This window comes from Eschrichtius robustus, chromosome 16 (genome assembly GCF_028021215.1).
Source record: "Eschrichtius robustus isolate mEscRob2 chromosome 16, mEscRob2.pri, whole genome shotgun sequence".
NCBI classification, from domain to species: domain Eukaryota; kingdom Metazoa; phylum Chordata; class Mammalia; order Artiodactyla; family Eschrichtiidae; genus Eschrichtius; species Eschrichtius robustus.
This window is the reverse complement of record NC_090839.1, coordinates 5,513,950-5,533,327: the sequence shown is the minus strand read 5'-3', so window position 1 is coordinate 5,533,327 and position 19,378 is coordinate 5,513,950. Positions and strand designations below refer to the sequence as shown.

Below are 19,378 nucleotides of genomic sequence, written 5' to 3'. Positions count from 1 at the left end.
TAGCCCACACGCATAAATAAGTGGAGCTGAAGCCAGGCTGCCGGGGTTCAGGTCCCGGCCCTGCCCCTCAGCAGCCACAAGCCCGAAGCCCCGCGCCCTCTCAACCTCAGCACGTGTGCGTCTGTACACGGGGACTAATGATCGTCGTCCTGCCTGCCAGGGACGCCGGGAGGATCCCACATCGCAGGGAGAGTCCCGGGCCGCGTTCCTGGGGACACGGTGGGGCTGCCTAAGTGCTGTAACTCTTAGGACTAGTTTCCCGGCTTTCACGCTTGGTCATAATCAACTGTTGATTTAGTCCTTGCTGTGGTTTGAGGTCTCGGGGGAAATGGTCAAAGCAAAATCTACCCAGAGGGGAATCAGGGCCCAAAGAGGCAGCACAAGGCCAGACGGGGCCCGAAGCAGCAGTACCACATCGGCCATGCTCACCTGTGAGCAAGCCAGGTGCCTCCGCCCCTGCATTCCCACCCAGGGGCCAGGACCTACGGATGCCCGCCGCACAGCCAGGATCTTTCACATTCCAGCCAAGCTGCAATGCCTCTGTGGCCTGCAATAAAAATTCCTAGACAGGTAGTCAGGGACGAGGCGGGCCCCAGATGAGCAGGGAGGGCCGGGACCAGGGCCGTGTGCTCTCCTCTGCCCCACGAGTAGGGTCAGTGGGTTCAAGGAGCCACCTCTTTTCCCTTTCCTCTCAGTTCTTTAGGACCAGACCCAGGCCCAGGATCTGAGACCTGGGGTCCGGGTGCGGGAAGGTCTCTGAGTCAGGGGCTCTTTGGGAAGAAGCCTAGCTCCCATGCCAGCTAGAGCAGCCTCACGGGGTCAGGCCCCCAGGGGACCGTGACACCACCAAGAGGCTCAATTCTAGTCTCACGTGGGGTCTTCAAACAGCTCCCGCCACCGTCTGGCACATGCAAACTGTTTTTTTTTCTATTTTTAACACTGATTGATTGATTTTTTTCTATTTTTTTGGCCGCAACACGTGGCAAGGCGGGATCTTAGTTCCCCAACCAGGGATGGAACCCACGCCTCCTGCAGTGGAAGCGCGGAGTCTTAACCACTGGACCGCTAGGGGATTTCCACATGCAAACTGTTTGGAAAATAGTAGAAATAAGCACAGCTCTGCCAAACCCCAAGCCAGACAGGTGGCAGAACTTCCCCCAACGATGGGACATGTCCCAGCAGTGACCAGGTGATGTTGGGGGCATCTCAGCCAGAGGGCAGTGTCCAGCAGACGGCAGGTGCCCATCAGGAGCCCACACCCCCTGCGAGGCCCCGGCCGGAGCTGAACCCACCGGGCCCTGTGATTCCCTTTCTTCCCACTGTGTCTCACTCTCCCCAGAGCCAAAAGGGTGCATTAGGAGGCTACGTAGTAAATCACAGATCTATTCTGCAAAACATCAAATCATTTCAGGCACCGTAGGGCAATTAAGTTAAGGAGATGTTTCCCATTACGAAGAAAGAACATAGAAATCTTGATTCGAACACACACCGAGATCCAGAGGACACATAGCTGTGCGGGGCAGGTCGTGGACACCGCGGTCCCAGGGCACTCCTTTGCAAACCACGTGGCGGCCCTGAGATCTGGTGGGGCGATAGGTTTGCTTCTCCCCACTAGCACCTTCCTGAGGATAAAGCTGGGGCCCGTCACCTGCCGGAAGCTGCTCGGAGCTGTCTGTCTGGGGGAAGGATGAGAGTTTCCCCTCCATCCATAACTCTCTACCCATGAACCTTCCCCTCGGGTTCCCGCCCATGACGCGACCCCGTGACCTAGATCTCATTAGAACTGAGTTGACCCCGACCTTCAAACGGCCGGGTGACCTTAGAGGGGCAAAGAGCAAAGTGCTGCTACTCTGCAGGAGGTGCCGTGAGTCTGTAATTGCTTTTTAAAGACCCCCGAGGACTCTTTGGGGCGCGCATCTCAAACATCACGTCAACCAGCCTTCCTGACCTTCGTCATTTCCAAATACCCCGTTAAAGGAATTTAAATTCCTTGATATTTTAAAAAAATAAATATTCAGTCGACTCACTTTTACTACTTAGCCTTGTTTTGAACAATACTCATGAAATCAATGATGTGCTTTTTTTGCTTGTTCCGTTCTCCCTTATTTACATTTAACATACATTAACCTAAGAATATAACTATTAAATATGAAATACCCGTCCACATGCCATCTAAAATTTTCTCATGGGCTGCCAGTCTGCTTTGGGTCTGCCGATTTCTTTGAACTTACAAGGTCAGGTGGTTATGACCCAAGTGGTGTCAAGGGGTTCCAGATCCAGCTCGGCCAATTATCTTCGTGTACCCTTGGGCAAGTGACTTCTTGTCCTCTGAGCCTCAGTCTGCCCGTCTGAAAAACAGATCTAGTAACGGTGGCTCCTGCAAAACTGCGTGTAGCATGGTGCCTGGCATTCACTAAATACCTGTAGTGAGCTATGTGTTGTCACACACAGCCCCAAAAAGTCAGAACACTTACTAACATCCCCATTTTACAGACGAAGAACTGAGGCCTGGGGGCCACAAAGCTGGTAAGTGACGTAGCCACGATTCTAAACTGGCACTCTGCCTCTGAAGCCACTCTGTGGGTATCCTTTTCTTCTTCAGGGAATGCTCGAGTCCCAGTGTCGGGGACCCCGTCTGCCAGCCCCACACTCTCCAGTGAGGCATGCCCCAACCCCCAGGACATACAGCTCCATCGCGAGGTCCAAGCCGTCCGTCAGCCGGCAGGAACTCAGCCTGGGTGCTCTCTGCTTGAGTAACCACCTCCCCCAGACATGATTCATACCTGTCTGGGGTCACCCACATCCTCATTCCCTGCAAAGGAATGCGGGCCAGGTGAGGCGGGCTGGCGGGCTGGCATCAGTGGCTGGCGGGGCCGTGCCAGGTGGCGGCAGAGGTGTAGCCTGCTGAGTTTCCAAAGCCTCTGCCACCACCCCGAGTCTCCCTGGCTAGGGCTGGACAGATGCCCAGGCCCCAAGTGCCCGTTTATGGGGCTCAGATTCAGGTTATAAAACCTCTTCCTGGGCTTCCCTGGTGGCGCAGTGGTTAAGAATCCGCCTGCCAATGCAGGGGACACGGGTTCGAGCCCTGGTCCAGGAAGATCCGACATGCTGCAGAGCAACTAAGCCCGTGCGCCACAACTACTGAGCCTGCGCTCTTGAGCCTGTGAGCCACAACTACTGAAGCCTGCGTGTCTAGAGCCTGTGCTCCACAACAAGAGAAGCCACTGCAATGAAAAGCCCTCGCACCTCAATGAAGAGTAGCCCCCGCTCGCTGCAACTAGAGAAAGCCAGCGCACAGCAAAGGAAGACCCAACGTAGCCAATAAAATAAATAAATAAATAAATAAATAAATAAATCTTTAAAAAAAAAAAAAAAAAACCTCTTCCCCACGAAGGTGCCTAGAATTCCACCCTTAGATAGTCATTCCTCTGGGTCCATATGCCCCTTTTACAGGGCTTTTCCCTGTTTGAATGGCAGCCCTGTGGTTCATCCACACAATTGAATGCTGCTCAGAAATCAAAAGGAATCACTACTGAGACACACAACATGGATGGATCTCAAAGTCAGGAGGCTGAGTGAAAGAAGCCAAACAAAAAGAGTGAACATACAGTGTGACTGCATTTATGCAAAGTTCTCCACTCAGAAAATTTAATCTCTGAGATTAAATTTAAATCTCTGAGATTCTGTGATTGAATCTGCAGTGACTGCCTCGGTGAGGGGCAGGGTGGGGCAGGTACAGACTGGGAGGGGCAGGTACAGACTGGGAGGGGCAGGGGGCCTGGTGCTGAGACGGAAGGTCCCTCGTCTCCATCTGGACACTGGTAACATGCACAGACACTGGCCAAAACTCAACACAGTGCACACGTACGTCTGTGCACTTTCTGTCTATGAATTATACCTCAATAGACACGTCACAGCAGGGGAAGTGCAGGTTCGCAGAGGAAGTTTAACAACTGAAGGGAAGGGAAGGGACAGCTGGTGAGGTCTGACCGGGTCTCTGCAGTGCCTTCCTTCTCACAAGAGCCTCAGGGTTCAATTAAGCCCCTTTTACAGAGAACAAAATTAAGAAGGGAGGAGAAGGAAAGAAATGGTAGGGGAAGAGGTATGAGCAGGGCTCACCGGGGGCTTCAGTGATGAGAAAATCTTGTGTCTGGAACATTCCGCCTTCAACTGCAAGCCCACCAGTGCCCTGTTCCCGCCTCTGTGTGATTCTCCCTTCCACCGCCTGGGAAAGATACCCTTCAAGAAGAGACGTGCCACCCCTGGTGAAGCAGAAAGCCACACGTTGGTAGCCAAGAACCCAGTAGGCAAAGGTAGGGGCAGCTCAAGCTGAAGGGTGGGTTTAAGGCGTGTCCGGCAGCCACAGGGAGAAGAGGAAGCCAGGGCCCTGGGTGCCCAGCCTGATCCTGGTGAAACCAGGTGCCCCTACCATTCCCTGAACTAGACGGTAACTTCCGGGCCCCGGGCCGCCACTCCACCCACCAGACCCCAGGCCATCCCCCTGCACCGCAGCTGGCAGAGGCCTCAGGGGTCGCTCGGCTGCTCGAGCACCTGCCCTGGAAGGACAGGACGGGCGCTGGAAGATGAGGCCGATGCCAGGGCTCACGGGCCCCGCGGTCCTGCTGCCCAACGCACAGCGACGTGTGCAAGTGTGAGCTGCGGCCTGGCTCGCACAGAGTCCCGCCAGCCTGCTGTCCTTACGATGACGACGTTATTGGTGGCAGCGCTCTGATTAGCCACAGAAAGGCTTCAGGCTGAAAGCTGGCCTGGATTTCCTCCCTTCCCTCGACTGAATCTCAGTTTCTCCATCTGTAAGCATGGGGTGGGGGCCCAGCCCCACACGGCTTAACCCCAGCAACACCCTGGAATTAGCCGGGGAGCTTTAAGAAGCTCCACTCCTGCCTTGGGGTGCGCCTGAGGCTCAGGGTTGCAGACCCCCCGGGGCTTCCATGTCGGCAGGATGGAGAAAGGCTGTTGAGAAGGAGGCTGGAAAGGGACCTCAGTCCTAATGCTCTCTGGACCCTCTCCTCGCTCCCTCTCCCGAGGCACCCCTCTTGGGGAGCCCAGGCCCTGCCCAGCGCCCCATAGGTCACCATGACCCTTTTCTCCCGTCAGCTGCAACCCGACACGGGACAGATTCCTGCTCTCGCTGGCACGGAGCCCCGGGATCTTCGCCGGTGACCATTCCAAGAAGGGGAGCGTGTGGAGGAGGGATGAACAGGACGCAGGCCCAGCTGCAAAAGCCCGAGAGCAAAGGCGGAGAGGCCTGGAGTCGGCCACAGCCTTACACGGGTGACAAGCGGTTCTGAAGCTGGGGGGACAGGGGGCAAAGCACAGACTTTGGAGTCCCGTAGCCCAAGTTCAAATCCTGCTCTGCTCCTGGCTGGTGATCTCCGCACCCTGGCACGTGCCTTAGCTCCGCTTCCTCCTGTGCCAATGGGGTTGCCCCGAGGGCGTACAAGGTGCTTGGTGAGCATCTGTGACTGTCGGCAGGAATGGCTGGGGCTCAGGAATGGCCGGGGTTCGAAAAGCCACAATGCGACTAAGGCAATCATCAAGGAAACAGACAAAGTTGCTGGACACTGGGGGCTCACTGCCCGAATACTGACTGCCAGCTTCTCTCCTTTCTTCCTCTTCTTCCTGAAGCCCACCCCCACTCACTTGGGTCTATTCCAGGAGAGGGTTCAGAGCTCATTCTCACTAGAGTGCAAAAGAACGCCGCAACATGCATCCCAGGTAAAAATGGAGGCTTCTGTGACATTTGAGTTGGTGACCCCGATTTTAAAGAAAGACAAATGAAGTAATATTGGGGGGCTGAGAGTAACATGGGTAGGGGGCTTACTCCAGATCTCACCATGAATGAGCCCAGAGGATTGGGAGGGACCCAGGCCTGACAGCTGAAGCCGGGGCCTGGGTCATATCAAAGTGGTGGCACAGCCTTAGAACTCATAGTAGGGGCTGTCCCCGACTTGTCAGGCAGCCCAAAGGCCTCCACGTGACATGACATGACGAGCAGATGGGGAGTCCCGGTGGCTGCATGCAGGAGCAGTCCCTCCCCTTCCAGGAGTTCTGCAGCCCTTGCCACTCTCCCATGCTGGGATCGATTAGCAATGTCTGTCACGGACAGCAAGGGGAGCGCTGGCTCAAATGCCATGCACTCATCCCTGATCCACACTTTGAAAGTCACAAAGGGGCTCCATAAGTACCAGCTAAATTCTCCTCTAACTAAAGAGTTATAGGAACTGGGGATCCACAGATACCCACCCGAGCCAGGACCTCATTCAGTGATACAGAGGACAGGATACAGTGGAGCAAGTCACACAGATGGAGAATCAACCAGACAAGGAGACTTCAGAAGAGAAATGGCCACAGGAAGAAATATTCCTTAACTAAACATAAGCAACTTCTGGATTATGCACTTGCAGGCAGGGCCTAGATTTATGTGGATGATTGGAAGTTGGACTCATAATTACACCTCTGCGCCATGTAGCAGGCGACTCTAATTACCCTCTAGATGGGAGGACGGTGACAATTTTATTTAGGGCCAAAAGTAACTAATAAAATTAGACAAAATTAGCAGCTCCACGTGTAAGTCCCCACACACTACAGATTAATGCAGAGACTTGACAACTGCAAACATCTAATAACTGTCCTTGTTAGAGAAATGAGAGGGGACGGGAGTGGCCCCTGACCCTTAAGCCTGGATATTTGAACTATCCCGTGGTGAACCTAGTGGATAGACTTTTTAAAAAGGCAACGTTCTCTGCATTTGTGGCTTTGGGGTTGAAACTCTGGCTCTAGGTTTGATTGGGGGTGTCCCTACATGTCAGCCTGCTCAGAGATTGGGATCCACAAACACGGGAAAGATACACCCGAGATAGGAGTGCATTTAGCTGTGGTCCATCAGGACGATCAACAGCAGCAAATGGAGGGGTGTTCAAAGGGCTGGCTGGTGTCATTTCATCGGTTATACTCACCGATGTAACTGACACCCTTTCCATCATCTCGATACAGCCACCTCTTTCTCCCATACCATAAACAGACTAGAAAAAATTGTTTCCCCTGTGGCCGTGACCCCCATCGGCTGCTCAACTCAGCCCCGTATGAATCATTCCTGGCTCACCGCAACTGGGTTCTGAAATGACTGGACAGCAACGGGGCAGCACAGACACCAATAAATGAATCATGGCTTCCACAAGACCAAACCTTTGGCTTTTACAGACACCAATTTACAAAGTAGAAAGAAAAGAACAAAGAAATCACTCAGGGTGTTTGCGCAAAGTTGATTCATAGGTTTACAGAATTATTACCGACTAAATTATTTTCAGGAAGGCAATTAGACCCGTGACCAGCTACAGCACCTCGGCCTGAATTCTCAGACTTGGGAATTCGCAAAGTGGGCCAGGGGCAGATACCAAATTCCTGCAGGGCTCCCCAGGCTGAATGGACCCTCCCTGCCTCCTTCACTTTGTACTTTCTTTTGGAGGGTTATTTAAGACCTTGATGAAGTCTTTCTGTGTAGCCACATGAGCCATGTAAAGGAAGTAAGCATGTACGCACTTAGTTTTGCTAAACGTCTTGGTCTTGACTTTTTATTTTTTATTCCTGAAGTGCAGCAACCATAATAGACCATACAGATTCTCCCTTCTGTGATCGGGATTTTGAAATACATTACCTACAACCGCCAGACTCTTCCACCATCTCTCAACTGACGTCCACTGGAGGGATATCAGAGCAAAGCTACTCTACCTGCTATAAAGCTTAGGCAGATGAAGAAATAGGGCTTGCTATGGCCACGTGCAAATTCTGAGCCTCCCCAGTGGAAATGTGGCCTCTGGGACGAATCACCCCACAGGGCTTGGGTTGACGCTTGTTGGCCAGGCATTTGAACATTATAGGGCAGCTTTAGCACAGTCTGAAAGCATCCCCGTCAGGAATGTCTGACCCTGGTGGGCAAAGTGACATAAGCGAGAACACAACTGAGCTCACGCCTGGCTGACGCTCTCAGGCAGCAGCCCCACTTACCAGCAGCCGCCTGGACCCTCTCGGGCAAAGCAAGGCAAGGGGGGCGGCGGGGCCGTCTTGCGGAACCTATTCCAGATGAGCAGTCAGCAACTAGGTACCCAAGACCAGCGGGGCTGAAAAAACCTCTTTTGGGAAAGGGCAGTCTGCTTTGCCCAAAATGTGCAGGAAAACTGACTCAGCTGCTCATTTCCATTGCTTCTGAGGACAGAGCCTGGGAACCCTGATTTCACCTCCCTGGGGGAGCCCAGGGCAAAACACACCTGCGGGGGTGGTGGGGATGTGGTTCCCGCTGTGGCCTCCAGGCGGGGGACCTCAGAGAAGTCTCCTAGCCTTGGGTGGAATGCACACGTCTTAAAATATTCTGCATATTTTATATTATAAATATGAGTCTATATATGTATGTATTTTTTATACCCAATGATATGTGGTTTTAATGTATTAAAGCACATATTTCTGTATTCTTAACCACTGACACCCACACAGATCCACAGCTGGATCTGTCACTTTTGCCCGCAACCGCAAAGCCAGGGATGGAAACATCAGCTCCTGCAGACCTTAAGGACCTACAGAGACTCTCCTATCCCTGAAGCGTGACTGCGATGATAGAAGGTGACAGATCAAATGCCAGCAGTTACAGAACCTCAGTGCATGCTCCCAGCAGCCACGGGGGTGATGAAGGAACACTATAAATCCACTCTTTCACTCACTGCTTCATTGTTTACTGAACATCTGCTCTGTGCCAAGATCATGCAAAAGTTGTATGCGTCCTAAGTAGAACCTGGCACAGCTGCCCCCATCCCCATCACCACCAAAGTCCATATTAGGGATAGAAGATATGGGACCGTTTCTCCAAACATCAAAGGCAATGTTGGTGTCCTGAACTCATATGACTGTTCAGTGGTTTAAGTTGTATCTGTCCAGCCCCGGGGAGCCCAGCGCTGGTGCCAGGCATGGGGCACCGGGAGACGTTTCCAGAGGACAGTGTAACTTTAAGAGTTGGCTCAAGGAGGCCAGAAGCGAACTTTACCCAACATTCAGATCCCAGAGCCCCTGGGATTTTACACTTGTTACCAAATAATTAAAACTCTCTTTTCTGCCAGGAGAACCACTTCCCAAACCCACCGGATACAATAATAAATGACTATAGTTAAAATACATCTGAAGGTAAGGAAGATCAGACTCCACATTTCCCAATGCTTTCAACATCCTACAAGTGCATTGCAGAGGCACCGATTCTAAGCCAAGTGACCACCCCCTTCCTCCCCCCTCCCACTCCAGTGAAAAACAAATACATGTCAGACTTTGCGGGAACGTCAGGAAGATCCGATCACCACCTGGTTACCTCGGAAGGTGAGTCACAGTAGCTGGCTAACTCCTTGCAGCCTGTGGGTCTCACGGTCACATCCGAGCAGACGCCAGCTCCACTGGGGTAACAAATGGATAGAGCGATCAAAAAACACTCCAAGTCTGAAACAACTGTGTGCAGATAAGAATCGCCCTAGAAATCCCCCTTTCGGGGGCATGGGGCAGGCCCGGCGATGCACCTTTGTCATTTCTAAGCTCTTAGTGGCACTAAAGTGACACTGAGAGACCCCGACCTCCGGGGGCAGCGGCAGGGGCCTTTCTGCGTGGGTTTCGGTACCTGCCCCCGAGGGAGAGGTGGTGGGGAGGAGGCTGAGGCACAGCTTCCTGCCCCAAACAGTGGAAACGTCCCTGGAGCATTCCCTGGAGCATTCAAAATGTTTTGTGCCGAGGTGCTTTTCATTGCTGGGCAATTGTCTCGACAAGCTATGAAGCAGGTGTTAATCTCCCCTCTGTTTTGCAGAGGGGCAAGCAGGGAAGCTTAGGAGGGATCCCCAAAAGGATGGTTTTCCAAGTCTATATCCTGACCACCTCCTGTCCTGCCTGGAATCTTCTAGGAGCCTGCTGGCCCGCCCTGCCCCCTCCCTTCCCCCCTCATACACAAGGTACCAACCAGGCTCCTGGATATAATGAACAAAGTGGACCCCAACCTCTCAGCGACCAGAGGGAAGAGAGATGACACAACTCATTACACAATATTCAATACCACGTGACAGGTCTGGAAGGAGACCCACGGGGTGCTCTTCGAGCCCAAACACAATGACCAGTCAGGGAGCCCGGGGGCCCTCCCCGAAAGAGGCTTTGAGGTTGCCCCTGTTTCGGTTTCCTCTCAGCCCTCCTCCCCGAAATGAACTCATTTTCTTGTCCCTGTCCTGACTAGAACGGCGGCCCTCGGAGGGTAGGTTTATCTGTGTAGTTGTCCCCTGATGTTCTGCAGTGCCCAGAACAGCACTTGGAACAGCACCCTCGGTGCAGGAGGAAGTGCTGAATTACTCAGCACCTACGGGATGCTCTGCCCCACGTAGGTCCCCCATAAAGTCTAGATCTTCATCATCTCACCCTGGCCAGAAGTTTGGCAGTGCTCAGACCCCGGACGGCCTGGAAATCCTAGGAAAGCTAAGCTATGGTCCCTCCAGGAACAGCCCTGGGCCACTTAGCAAGCCCCTGCCACAAGATCGGATGGTGGTGGTCTGGGGGTGCGGGAAGGAGCCAGAGACAGAGACAGCCTGATGCGGGACACATGTTTGGGGGAGACCTTTCCAATGAAAGTCAGCCAGTGTGCTGTCCAACTGTGTGCTCTGAGATTTGTTAGTGCTTTTCCCTGATGAATGGGAGTCGGTGTTGTGTCATGGGGAAGAAATCACGGGAGCATGGGCTGTGGGGTCAGGGAGCTGAGGTTTGAATCCCAACAGAGCATCAGTTCCTGGCTGTGTGACCCGGAGCAAGTGTCTTACCCTCTCTGACCCCGTTTTTGCATCTACAAATTGGTGATAGCAACAGCTCTCTCACAGAGTTGTTTTGAAGATTGAGAAAAATGCGTCACTAGTACCTGGCACATAATAAGCTCTTCATATCCAACTAGGAAAAGGAGTGGAAACAAAAACCCATCAGTCACCCTGGAAACAGAAGACAGAAGCTGTTCTGTGGCTCTTGGAAAGCCTGGGGATGCCCTAAACCTTTTCTCAGCTTATCCCTGGGTGCTGAAGCCCTTGCTCCTCTCGGCAAGCCATGCTGGGACCTTTCCCGGCTTGGTGACAGACACCTCTACCAGTGCCTGACAAGGCCCTGGCAAGACCCCGCAATGTCAGGGTTTGGTTTTGTGGTGCCACCCAAAGGAAAGTGAAGTCGACGTGACTTCATGGAGGGTACAGCCCACCTGGGGAGGTGGAAGGGCAGGAGCGAAGACGCAGGTGCTCAGAGGTGGAGAAGTGAAACCCACCGGGGGAAAAAAGATCAGGGTCTGTTTTTGATGGCTCACTCTCCAGCCCTGTACCCTCACTTGTTAAAAATGGAAATGAATTTTCAAAGTGAGAGCCTCAAACCATTCAGAGTTTCTGGGCTGTGTGCTCCCAACCGTCTTAGGAATGGACCCAGTGGGGTATCTGGTGTCAGGGTGGTGCTGACTTCTTCATGGCCGCATACCCTCCACCCCCAGAGCCCAGTCTCTGCCTCCAAAGCAGGCTCTGGATTCCAGTGACCCAGCGGGGGACCCTAAGAGATGTCTGGGCCTTCCTGGGCCGAGGGTGGACGTGCTGGAGGTTTGCCAGCCAGGGACAAGGAAACCCACACAAATATTCAGTTACCTCCACTTTCAAGGTCATGGTACCCACATGGGCCTGTTCGTTCCAACATCCCCAACCAGTGCCGGCACCCCAGCCCCAGGCTGGAGGAACCCTCTTCTGAAGCCCTTCTCAACAGGCAGAGTGCCAGAGTGTGACCGCTAGGGGACAGGACAAGCGGGTCATTGGGCCTAGTTCACCCCACTGTCACCGCCAGCTCCCATGACCACACTCCCCGAAAATCATCTTTGAATCCTCCCGACACCCCAGCACACTGGAGCTGCTGTCACCTAGACCTACAGATGGGCCAAGTGACAGTGAAAGGTGACACAGCCAGCAAGTCTGGGAGCGGGGCAGAGCTTCCATCCCTCTGGCCCTGGGTCACACTCTCAACCCACTTCAGCCCTCGGGAGAGAGGGTCTGCGAGCAGGTGAGAAAAGAAGGAATTGTCAGTACTTAAAACCCAGGAGTTTTACAACAAAATCTAGCTGTCCAGGTCCCTGAAACTGAGAGATCTGGCCTCACAGGGCCCACGTGACAACGGTGAGCCCACTGGCAGTGGTCCCTTTAGGCAGGACTTCCGTCCACCGTTCTCTGCAGCTCCCCCCTCCAGAACAGAGGACACTGAGTTTGCCACCCTGAACCGTGCTCTGCAGGCCTCTGAAGGCCCGGAGCAGTGGGGTACATCCTCTCTGCTACTCAGGCACACAAAGAGGAGGGGGCAGGTGGCACCCACGGCACCCAGCCCCACCCCTAACCAAGCATCCTCACACGCACACACGCAGGCATGCACGTGCCACCTTTTAAAAAGCACAGAATGTGTCCTCGGCCTTGATCTCCTCCTCAGCACGTGCGCCATACAAGAGCCCAAGGCTGGCAGGAGTACAGTCTCCAAAACTCAGTGTGTCGGAGCTCTTTCTCTTTGCGCGGGACCCCAGGTGCCAAGCCGCCTGCCAACTTCTCTCTGGGTGATGACACCTGGAGACCAGGCCACGCGGGCCCTCTGGCTTGGGGCCCCCCACCCGTACCCTCCTCTCCAACACTTTCTTATGTTTTAACAATTGACCAAACCATGGACGTTTAAAAACCCTGAGACGAGGTGGGGCAGGTACGTGGAGGTGGCACCCGGGCACAGCTGAGCTGGCCGCTCTGGGGTTACTGGGGCTCAAGTGCATCTCACTGTCCCGAAGGTAAGCAGCCGCCCCCATCCCGCCCCGCCAGCCTCCTCTCCCAGGCAGCCTCATGCACAGCTCCATCTCCCTTCCTCTCTTTCAAAGGGAGAGTGCATACATTTGCACAACTTATAGGGGAGAAAGTATGTGTGTGTGCACTTTTTTCCTCTGTATTTGTCTCACATGCCCAGAAGAAGCTGTAACCATTCCCATCCTCGAGAGAAGCTGGCCGGAAAGGCAGAAAGGGGTAGCAGCTGAGTGTGTGAGCCCATATGTGTGCGTGTGTGTTGGCATGGGTGTGTGTGCACACGCCATGTGTGTGCCTGTGTATGCGTGTGTGCACAAAAGCCATTAGTTCTTCTGTGTCTTGACAAACACTAACACCTGGGCGGTGTAGCTGGCTTAACCCAGACTTCCTGGGAAGCTGTGGCCAACGGCCTGACCTGAGATCCAGTCAAAACTCAGCCTCCTACGGCACCTCAACCTAAAACCCGGACAGTCAGAACACATGTGGGTTTAAAGTCCCAGCTGAGAGGGTCCACGGGGGTAAAAGCTGGTGCCGGCTGGGCGTCCATAGTTTAACCGGAAACCTGAAATATCAGCTTTCAAGGGTGCCCGAGTCTTTCCTCCTAATAAATGCAAATCCAAGGCGAAAACCGGAAATTTCATCAAGGAGGAGCCCCAATCCTCCCTGCGCGTGGCACACAAGAGGCGCTCAGTAAAGGCTAAGTGGATGAGTGGCAGGTGCCACCTTGGGCGTTTACAGGGACTGATTTTGCAAAGGAACAGAGGATCATCTTCTCTCCACTGAGATCTGCCCTCCCGCCCCCTCCAGCCCCCTTGGAAAAACCAGTAACTGATTAAAACGGTGGTTCTCAGCCAGGGACAATGTGCCCCTCAGAGGGCATCTGGCAAACTCTGGAGACATTTTTGGTTGCTGCAACTTGCTGGGGGGAGTACAACCTTATTCCTGACACCTAGAGGGTAGAGGCAGGGGTGCTGCTGAATAGCCAACACGCAAGACAACCTTCCCTTCCCTCCCAACAGGGACTTATCTGGCCCAGGCGTCCTAGTGCCAAGGGTGACATACCCTGGATTCCAGTGTTACACGTGCACAGCACATGTGCCAGACAAACCACCAGAAAATTGGGTTCCTATGAGTTTCTGAGTCTCTAGTGCTTGGGGATATTTGTTTGGAATCGGAGGAGAGGTCGGAGAAGAGGAATCTGAGGCTCAATGGCTCCGGTTGTGTTAAAAAAACAAAGCCACCACCATAGACACCGTCTGCAGAGGTGCAGGGAGCAGCCAGGGCAGGGGCACCTGCCAGGACCCTCCAGAAATGCTGCCACGAGGGCCAACGGCTGTCTGGCCCTACAATTCGGTCTGTCCAGAAAAGACAGTTAGCATCTGTCTGCCCCCAAAAGTCTCAAGCAGAAGCTGGAGGAGAAAGACAGGGGGTAATTTCTAAGAGATGCAGCAGAACTGAAAAGAGGTCACAGAATGCCAAGAAAAATGCAAATGTGTGTGCCAAGAGGAATCCTTTCCTCAAAAGTTGCCACATCGAACTCCCTGGCTGTCATCTCCGGTGGGCTGTCACTTGAGCTGGTTGTTTTCCATTCCAAGAACCCTGGCTCTTTCCCAGAATGGTGTATTTTTCCGTGGGGTGAGTTCTGAGAACAGCAAAGTCCCATCAGACAGCAGCCCACACCCCTCGACCCTCAGGAGAGATGGGAGCCCCTGGAGAGTCTTGGCAGTGTCTCGTCAAAGTCAAGACCATCCCAGATATCTGGCTTCCTCAGGGCCAACCCAGTTCCCATTCTTCCGGGTGCAAAGGAGATGCTGCTGATTTCCTCCAGCCCCCAAGTTCAAGGTGGACCTACTCTGGGGCCCCTGGTCCATTTTCAAGATGATGTGTGCATTCCATGAGAAATAACCCTGGGTCTGAGTCTAGCATGGCTTGGGGACCTGGGACAAAGCTTTCCATTGCCACTTCCCCTCATCTATAAATCGAGGGCGTGAACCCCGAGTTTGCCAAGGGTCCACCCAGGTCTGATATTTGGGGCCACTGAAGACCACACCAAGGACCCAGCACTATTCGAGGGGCAGGGAGCCAGTTCCGGCACTGATGCCTCCAGCCAGACTTTGGAGAGAGCGAGGTCTCATCTTGAAAGACGGTAGAGTTTTTTATTTCAACCATCATGGTCTCGTTTTTCAGATGAGGAAACTGAGGCCCAGGGGGCTTAACGGACCTACCAAGGGCAATCTCTTCTTTTCTAAAAGAGGAGCCCCCTGAACACTGCCCTGCAGCCCAACTCCAAATCCAACTTCAACGTTCTACTTGAACCCCCAGCTCAGATCATGAGAAATGCACAGCGACCACCGTCCGTTTCTTTTCCTCCTTCAATTTTCCCTTCCCTCCTTCCGTCCTTATTTTTGTATAAAGAAACTCCAGGCCTTTAAAGCGTCCTCATCAGACTGTTTCCGGGAAATCTGATTAGCACTCGCAACAAACTGTTATATTATACCTGCGCTTTAAAGACCGCTTCCCTCCCTGCCCTGGGCTTTCTTCCAGGGAGTAGAGGGCCGTGTGTAAAAAATACACTGAGCAGGATGACTAATGGGCCACCTCAGGGCCAGCTGGAGCAGGCCAGGGTTCCAGACACTAATAACCTCAAGGGTCCCACTCAGATGCCGAAGCACACCGGTCAAAACAGGCATCGGACTTAACGGCCTCTTGGTGTCGGTCAAAATATTGTCAGGGCTGATTAGCCCAAGAAGGCACAGAAATAAAAATGAATTTTTTAAAAAGTCCTGAACACAAAGGAAGAAGAGCAGAACGTCCGGCCATGCCCAGCCCTCATAATGGATAAGTTCAACCTGACAATGTGGACCCGGGTGGGGTGCGGGGAGTTCCCTAAGGCAGTTTTACAGGAGGGGAAGAATAAGGCACCGAGAGTACTTGAGCACCAATCCACTTAGCACCAGCGAGACTCTCCAAACATGTGCGAACATATTTTAATAATATCCTCCTGCATTTCATTAGCCTCCGGAGTTCACAAAGGGCCTTTGGGAAGCAATCTGGTTTAATGCAACTCAATTCCGCAAACGCTGGCTCTGGGCAGGTTCTCCTGGCATCTCGCTGGCCTGGCAAGAGGCAGCTGGGGGCGGGGGGGGGGGGGGTGGGTTGGTGGTGAGGGAGAGCAAGGCTTTCAATTCCAGGACTGGAGGGAGTGGGGACCGGCAGATGGAAGGACCCACCACCAACGCCAGCCAGCCTGCCCCAGCAGGGCCGGTCATGGGTTATTTTTACCTCTTGCGCCTCACTGTACAGGCTCAGGGGTCGAAAACTGTGGCAGCCGCCTGCGGAAACTGGCTTATGAGTCACTCAGTGACTGCCCTCGCTCGGTGGCGGCTGTCTCTGGACTCCTGGTCCCAGATGGAAGAAGGCTGGCCCCAGCAGGGAAGGGCTGTGTGCCACCCTCGCCTGGGGAGATTAGGGGAGACCATGGGGACACTGAAGCTCAGAGAGACAAGGGGTCTCCAAAGGGTGGGCGGGGGCAGGGGGTATAGGCTAGAAGGCAGTCCCCTGGGGGGTGCCAGTCAAATGCCCATCCACCCCAAGGTCCACCTGGGTGGGCTACGTGTGACGGACGTCCAGGCTTATTTGTCTCAACTTCTCCGAGCACAGGGCGAGTCAGCGCCAAGCTTCAAACCCTCCCCTCCCCACCCTTGGTCCACCTCCCCCTTCAGAGCAAGGCAGTCCCAAATACAGACAGCCCCAAACTTTGACTCATTTGTAACCACCGTCCCAGCCAGACTGAGCCAAACTGTCCAGACAGAGGCTATTTATAGGTGCGTCGGGGACACAGACAATCACACAATGACACACACTCAGGATCCACGTTCGCCAGACCCGCCAGCGCTGAGCCCTGGATTCAGACACCTGGACACAAATGGTCCCCAGACCCCCAGAGAGATGCACACACTCAAGAGGGGCACCCAGACCCGGACACAGAGAGACCCAGAGACCCAGGAAGACTCGGGCGCATACACTCCCGGGGCAGCCCGCGAGCCAGACACACAGTCATACAGAGAGGGACGCCGAGACCTAGACCGAGACACACAGACACGCACACTCCACAGACGTACGGAAACCCACTCACACAGACCGAGAGCCACAGAGCCACACACACCCGGAGCCCCAGGCACCGCGCAGGCCAGACAGTGTCTCACACGCCTGACACCCCCCTGCCCCCAAGCCAAAGTTGATAAAGAGCCGGCCTAATTGCTCCATCGCGACTGCCCTTTAGGGAAATAAAATGGAAACTTCACGGATCCACCCGCCCCAGCCCTCCCGCGCCGGGCGCCCCGCCGCCCTCTGAGCAGCTCGGCCCCGGGTCCGAGTCCTGGCGGGCGGGGCGCGGGCAGCGGGGGCCGTGCCAGGCTCGCAGCGCCGCGGGACAAAGCCGGGCCGGCCGCCAGCTGCCGCGAGCCGGGAGGGCGCGCCCCGGGCGCGGCGGGCGCAGCCGGGGCGCGGGGCGCACGGCCCGAGGGGGCGCGCACGGCCCAGGCCCCCGCCCGCATTTGCGCCTCGACTCGGGGTCCGAGCCTGACGGGGCCTCCGGGGAGGGGGGCGCGGGGTCACTCACTGATCTCCATGCTCTGGAACAAAGAGCGTTTGCAGTTGCACGTGCAGGAGACATTGGGCTGCCCGGCGGCGGCGGCGGCGGCGGTGCTGTTGACCCCCATCAAGCGGTGCATGGACGGCGCGGCGGCGCGACGCGGGGCGCAGAGGGCTCGGGGGCGGCCGGGGGGGGCTCCGGCCGGCGCCCGGCGCTCGGGCCCCGCATGCAGGAGGCGCGCGGCGGGGAAGGCGCGCCCCGGCTCGCCGGGCTCGGGGCGCCGCCAAGTTCCCGGGGCGCCGCGGGACTCAGTGCTCGGGGCCGCGCTCCCCTGCGCCCCCCGGCTGCCCCTCCGCAGCCCCGGGGACGTCGGCAGTGCCCGCGGGTGGCGTCCGGGAAATGGGCTGGCAGCCGGGGCGCGCGCTGCCGCCGGGGCTGAGCCTCCGCTGCTGGCTTCCCCCAGCCGAGCGCCTCCGCCGCCGCCGCCGCCGCCTCCTCCTCATTCAAGTCCAAGGAGATCGGGTTTCGCTCCGAGACCGCGGTCGGAGGCAGGCAGACGGTCTGACGTCAGCGCTAGACGGGGCTGCCGGTTCCCACCGCGCGGGGGCCGGGGAGGGGGCGCGCGCTGCGCCAATCCCCGCCGAGGTTCCCCCGCACCCCTTCCCCGGGCCGCGGGGCGGGGTGACGGGGAAGGAGGCGGGCTCTTAAAGGGCCAGAGCAAGGCTGCCCGCGTAGACCCGGGACCCGCGCGGCGGAGGAAGGGCGCAGCGTCCCCTCCCCTACGGGGGTCAGTTAGGAAGCTCTGCCCGGCGCAGACCAGGCCCTGGGCAGCGGGATTGGGTCCCAGCCATTGCGGGTGCGTCCTCCCAACCCGGCCCCCGAGGTCCTCGACCGAGGCTTTGTGGGGGGGGGGGGAAGCTTGCCCCCCACCCCCCCAGAGAAGCACGATGTCCCTGGGACTCGGGGCAGGGGAAATTAAGGGAAGGGGGCAGCCCTCCAGGTTACCCATTACCTGATTTTGCAGTAAGCTCCCCGACTCCAGATCTGCAGCCCCAGGAGGCCCCAAGCCCACTGCGCCCCCCGCGCACTTTAACCCGACCGAGAAGAGGTAGACTGGGGAAAACTGGAACTCGCGTAGGCACGCCCCGGACAGCTCCGAGAAACGCCCGGGAGCCCTTGTCATGTAAATACGTGTCCGGGACTCGTAACTTCCCAGCCGGCGGGGCCCGGGGCAATCCACACCCAACGTCTGCTGCCCGAGGGGCCACCGGCTGGGGGGGGGGGGGGCGGGGAAGGGGCACGGCTCGGGAGTTCTAAAGACGGGGGAGGAAGTGCGGGGGTGTACTTTTATTTCAAGTTTTAATTACAGAAGTGCTGCAAGAACACATTCTCCTGGAATTAAAAAGATATTAAAATATTACATAAGAGGCCCCCTCCCTGGCCCATCTCCACATCCTCTCAGCAATTCGGTGTGTCCTCTCCTAGACCCTGCCCGAAATCTCCATTTATTTAACAAGTACTTATTTACCGTGCGCCAGAAACTTACCAACATGAACGCAATCTGACACCTACTCTGAGGGGCAGGAGTATTATTATCCCCATTTTACAGACACGGAAGATGGCGGGGGGGGGGTCACTTGCTTAGGGTCACACAATGGAGGAGTCTAAGCTGAACCCAGGTCAGCTCCTCAACCCGTCCGCCGCCCAAATATTTTTAGTTCTTTAAATATCCACATATCCCTGTAATGCCTGGAGTTTTCCTAATGAGCAGAGACTACTTTTGCATTGGGGAGGGGTAGGTTTTAAAAGTTATTGACATTTCCTTTTAATAGACTGGAACCAGAGCTGTATCTTGCAGAACTCACTGAAAGCCAGCCCAAGAAGTGGTGAGGTCTCTTCCCCAACGGGGCACAGTGAT

General features: G+C 55.4%; 1 protein-coding gene across 2 annotated transcripts in view; it reads right to left on the bottom strand.

The window, feature by feature from the left end:
- PMEPA1 (prostate transmembrane protein, androgen induced 1) overlaps positions 1-18,549 on the bottom strand; it is a 59,124-nt gene extending 40,575 nt beyond the window's left edge. Inside the window, exon 1 of one of the 2 annotated variants that reach the window (XM_068565641.1) lies at positions 18,473-18,549. Coding sequence is in view for 1 of the 2 variants with exons in the window: in XM_068565640.1 (XP_068421741.1) it covers positions 17,488-17,599 (112 nt within the window). In the remaining variant the exon portion in view is untranslated. Of the gene's footprint in view, positions 1-17,487; positions 17,686-18,472 lie in introns of those variants that run through there. The other variant, XM_068565640.1, reaches the window with a different exon arrangement.
- Between the last annotated feature and the right edge of the window lie 829 nt (positions 18,550-19,378).